This window comes from Propithecus coquereli, unplaced genomic scaffold, assembly GCF_000956105.1.
Source record: "Propithecus coquereli isolate 6110/MARCELLA unplaced genomic scaffold, Pcoq_1.0 Scaffold58, whole genome shotgun sequence".
NCBI classification, from domain to species: domain Eukaryota; kingdom Metazoa; phylum Chordata; class Mammalia; order Primates; family Indriidae; genus Propithecus; species Propithecus coquereli.
Genome location: NW_012151729.1, coordinates 6,472,414 through 6,475,767, shown reverse-complemented (window position 1 = coordinate 6,475,767; position 3,354 = coordinate 6,472,414). Strand labels below are relative to the sequence as shown.

General features: G+C 39.4%; 1 protein-coding gene across 1 annotated transcript in view; it reads left to right on the top strand.

Moving 5' to 3' along the window:
- TCERG1 (transcription elongation regulator 1) overlaps positions 1–3,354 on the top strand; it is an 83,107-nt gene that overhangs the window by 33,315 nt on the left and 46,438 nt on the right. Inside the window, exons 7-8 of the mRNA XM_012658242.1 lie at positions 536–567; positions 652–740. Coding sequence (XP_012513696.1) covers positions 536–567; positions 652–740 — 121 coding nt within the window. The remainder of the gene's footprint in view (positions 1–535; positions 568–651; positions 741–3,354) is intronic.

The following is a 3,354-nucleotide window of genomic DNA, read 5'->3' as shown; positions in this document are numbered from 1 at the left end:
GTCTCTCTTGCTCAGGCTGGTCTTGAACTCCTGACCTTGAGCGATCCTCCTGCCTAGGCCTCCCAGAGTGCTAGGATTACAGGCGTGAGCCACCAACATGCCTGGCCCTCCAACATCTTGACTTAGAGACTGGTACATGCTGAAGTCATTAAGTGTAACTTCATATTTGGAGAATGTTGGACACATTTTATCTGTCCTCTTTACTGTTGTGTTCTGGCATGGAATGATCCCTTTATAGCACTAAAAGAGTTGCTTTTCCAAAACTTCCTTGATTCAGTGAAGGACTAGTGGTAGTCATATTTTAGTGGTAGGACAGTTAGCAGAAATCAGAAACAATGTTAAATGAAGAGATCTCCTCTAGTTCTTTATACTGTAATTCTCCATTTCTGCTCCTAATCACATGGTTATCGAGTCTATCAGAGAAGACCAGATGCAGCTGCTGGGTTCTGCTGCTGTGAAGTGAAATTCCTCTGTGGGCAAGGATTTAGATTTTTTTTTTTGAAATTTCTACTTGAAGTCCCCCCTCCTCTTCTAGCAACAGACTTTGTGTTGGTTGCACTTGGAGCTGTTTGCAGTTACACTCTTTTTTGTGGACTATTCAAATATAGTTTTGTGATAGTAATTAAATAGGAGTAATATCATTTCGCATAGGAGCCCAAAGAAGAGGAGATGACCGAAGAAGAAAAGGCTGCCCAGAAGGCAAAGCCAGTTGCTACAACTCCGATTCCTGGGACTCCATGGTATGTAGTTAGCTTAGTTAGCAAGTTTTCTTTTCTTTCTTATTTAAATCGTACTCGATTGTTACATGGTTTATTTTGTAGAAAAAGTACTTTGGAAAGCATATATGTCAAATATGTTCTTATGTACTGAAAATTTCGGTTCTTATTTGTTGTATTTGGGGCGTTCAAACCTAAATTTCGATTGCTACAAGTGTTTTCCTTCATGATACTCTCTATTAATGTTCATTGTTTTTTAATCATAGACATGAACCACTGCGAGATCCAAATATGCTTTTTATTGTTTAAAATGTTTTCAGTTTGTTTCTATGTGCATACCCAATGTGTGATCACATTTATAGAACTGTGTGAAATTATGTCTTTTTATCTAAGTACAGGTATACCTCATTTTGTTGTTCTCTGCTTTATTGTGCTTCACAGACACGTTTCTTACAAATTGAAGCTTTGTGGTAACCCTGCATCAAGTCTTACCAGTGCCATTTTCCAATAGCTTGTGCTCGCTTTGTGTCTCTGTGCCACATTTTGGTACTTCTCACAATATTTCAGAATTTTTCTTTATTAATCTATTATGCTGCTTTAGGATCAGTAATCTTTGGTATTACTGTTGTAATTCTTTAGGGGTACCACAAACCACACCAATGTAAGATGATGAACTTGATAAATGTTGTGTGTGTGTTCTGATTGCTCTGCTAACTATCTGTTTCTTGTCTTCTTCTACTTGGGCCTCCCTATTCCCTGCGACACAACAATATGAAAATTAGGACAATTGATAACCCTATGGGGCATTTAATTGTTCAAGTGAAAGAAAGAGTTGCATAACTCAACTTAAATCAGAAGCTAGAAATGATCAGCTTAGTGAGGAAGGCATGTAAAAAGCCAAGATAGGCCAAAAGTTAGGCGTCTTACACTAGTTAGCCAAGTTGTGAATGCAAAGAAAAAAATTCTTAAAGGAAATTAAAAGTGCTACTCTAGTGAACACATGAATGATAAGAAAGCAAAGCAGCCTTATTGCCGATTTGGAGAAAGTTTGAATGGTCTGGATAGAAGACCAGCCATAACATTCTCTAAAGCCAAAGCGTAATCCAGATCAAGGACCTGCTTCTCTTCAATTCTTTGAAGAATTCTTCAATTCTAAGGGAGGAGACAATGCTGCAAAAGAAAAGTTGGAAGCTAGCAGAGGTGGGTTCATGAGGTTTAAGGAAAGAAGTCATTTCTGTAACAGAAAAGTGCAAGGTGAAGCAGCAAGGGCTGATGTAGACACTATAGCAAGTTAACCAGGAAATCTAGCTAAGGTCATTGATGAAGGCAACTGCATTAAACAACAGATTTTCAACATAGACAAAAAAGCCTTCTATTGGAAGTAGATGCCACCTAGGACTTTTATAGCTGGAAAGGAGAAGTCAATGCCTGATTTTAAAGCTTCAAAGGACAGGCTGACTCTCTTGTTAGGGGTTACTGCAGCTGTTGGCTTTAAGTTGAAGCTAATGCTCATTTACCATTCTGAAAATCCTAAAGCTGTTAAGGGTGATGCTAAATCTGTTTTGCCAGTGGAACAACAGAGCCTAGATGACAGCAGATGTGTTTACAGCATGGTTTACTGAAGCCCACTGTTAAGACCTACTGCTAAGAAAAAGATTCCTTTCAAAATGCTCATCGACAGTGTACCTGATTACCCACAAGCTCTGATGGAGATGTATAAGGAGTTAATGTTGTTTTTATGCCTGCTAAAACATCCATTCCATACATAGCCTGTGGATCAAGGGAGTAATTGTGACTTTTAAGTCTTCTTATTTAAGAAATAAATTTTGTAAGGCTATAGCTGCTGTAGACAGTGATTCCTGTGATGGATCTGGACAGAGTAAATTGAAAGCCTTCTGGAAACGATTGACCATTCTAGATGCCATTAAGAACCTTCGTGATTCATGGGGGAGGACGTGAAAATGTCAGCATTAATAGGAGTTTGGAAGAAGTTGATTCCAACTCTTGCGGATAACTGAGAGGTTTAAAACTTCAGTGGAGGAAGTCACTACAGATGTGGAAACAGCAAGAGAACTGGAAGTGGAGCCTAAAGATGTGACCGAACTGCTGCAGTCTCATGAGAAAACTTAAATGGATGAGGAGTTGCTTCTTACGGATGAGCAAAGACAGTGGATTCTCGAGATGGAATCTACTCGTGATGAAGATGCCGTGAACAGTGTTGCAATGACAACAAAGGATTTAGAATGTTACATAAAGCTAGTTGACAAAGCAGCAGCAAGGTGCTCCAATTTTGATTTACTCCAGATTTTAAAGTTCTTCTGCTGTGGGTAAAATGGTATCAAATGGTGTTACATACCCCAGAGAAGTCTTTTGTGAAAGGGAGAGGCAATTGATGTGGCAAACTTCATTTTTATCTTATTTTAAGAAATTGCCACAGCCACCCTAACCTTCAGCATCCACCACTTGGATCAGTCAGCAGGCATCAACATCCAGGGCAAGACCCCCCAGCAGCAAAAAGATTATGACTCACTGATGGCTCAGATGATTGTTTTTTTTTTTTTGAGACAGAGTCTCACTCTGTTGCCTGGGCTAGAGTGAGTGCCATGGTGTCAGCCTAGCTCACAGCAACCTCAAACTC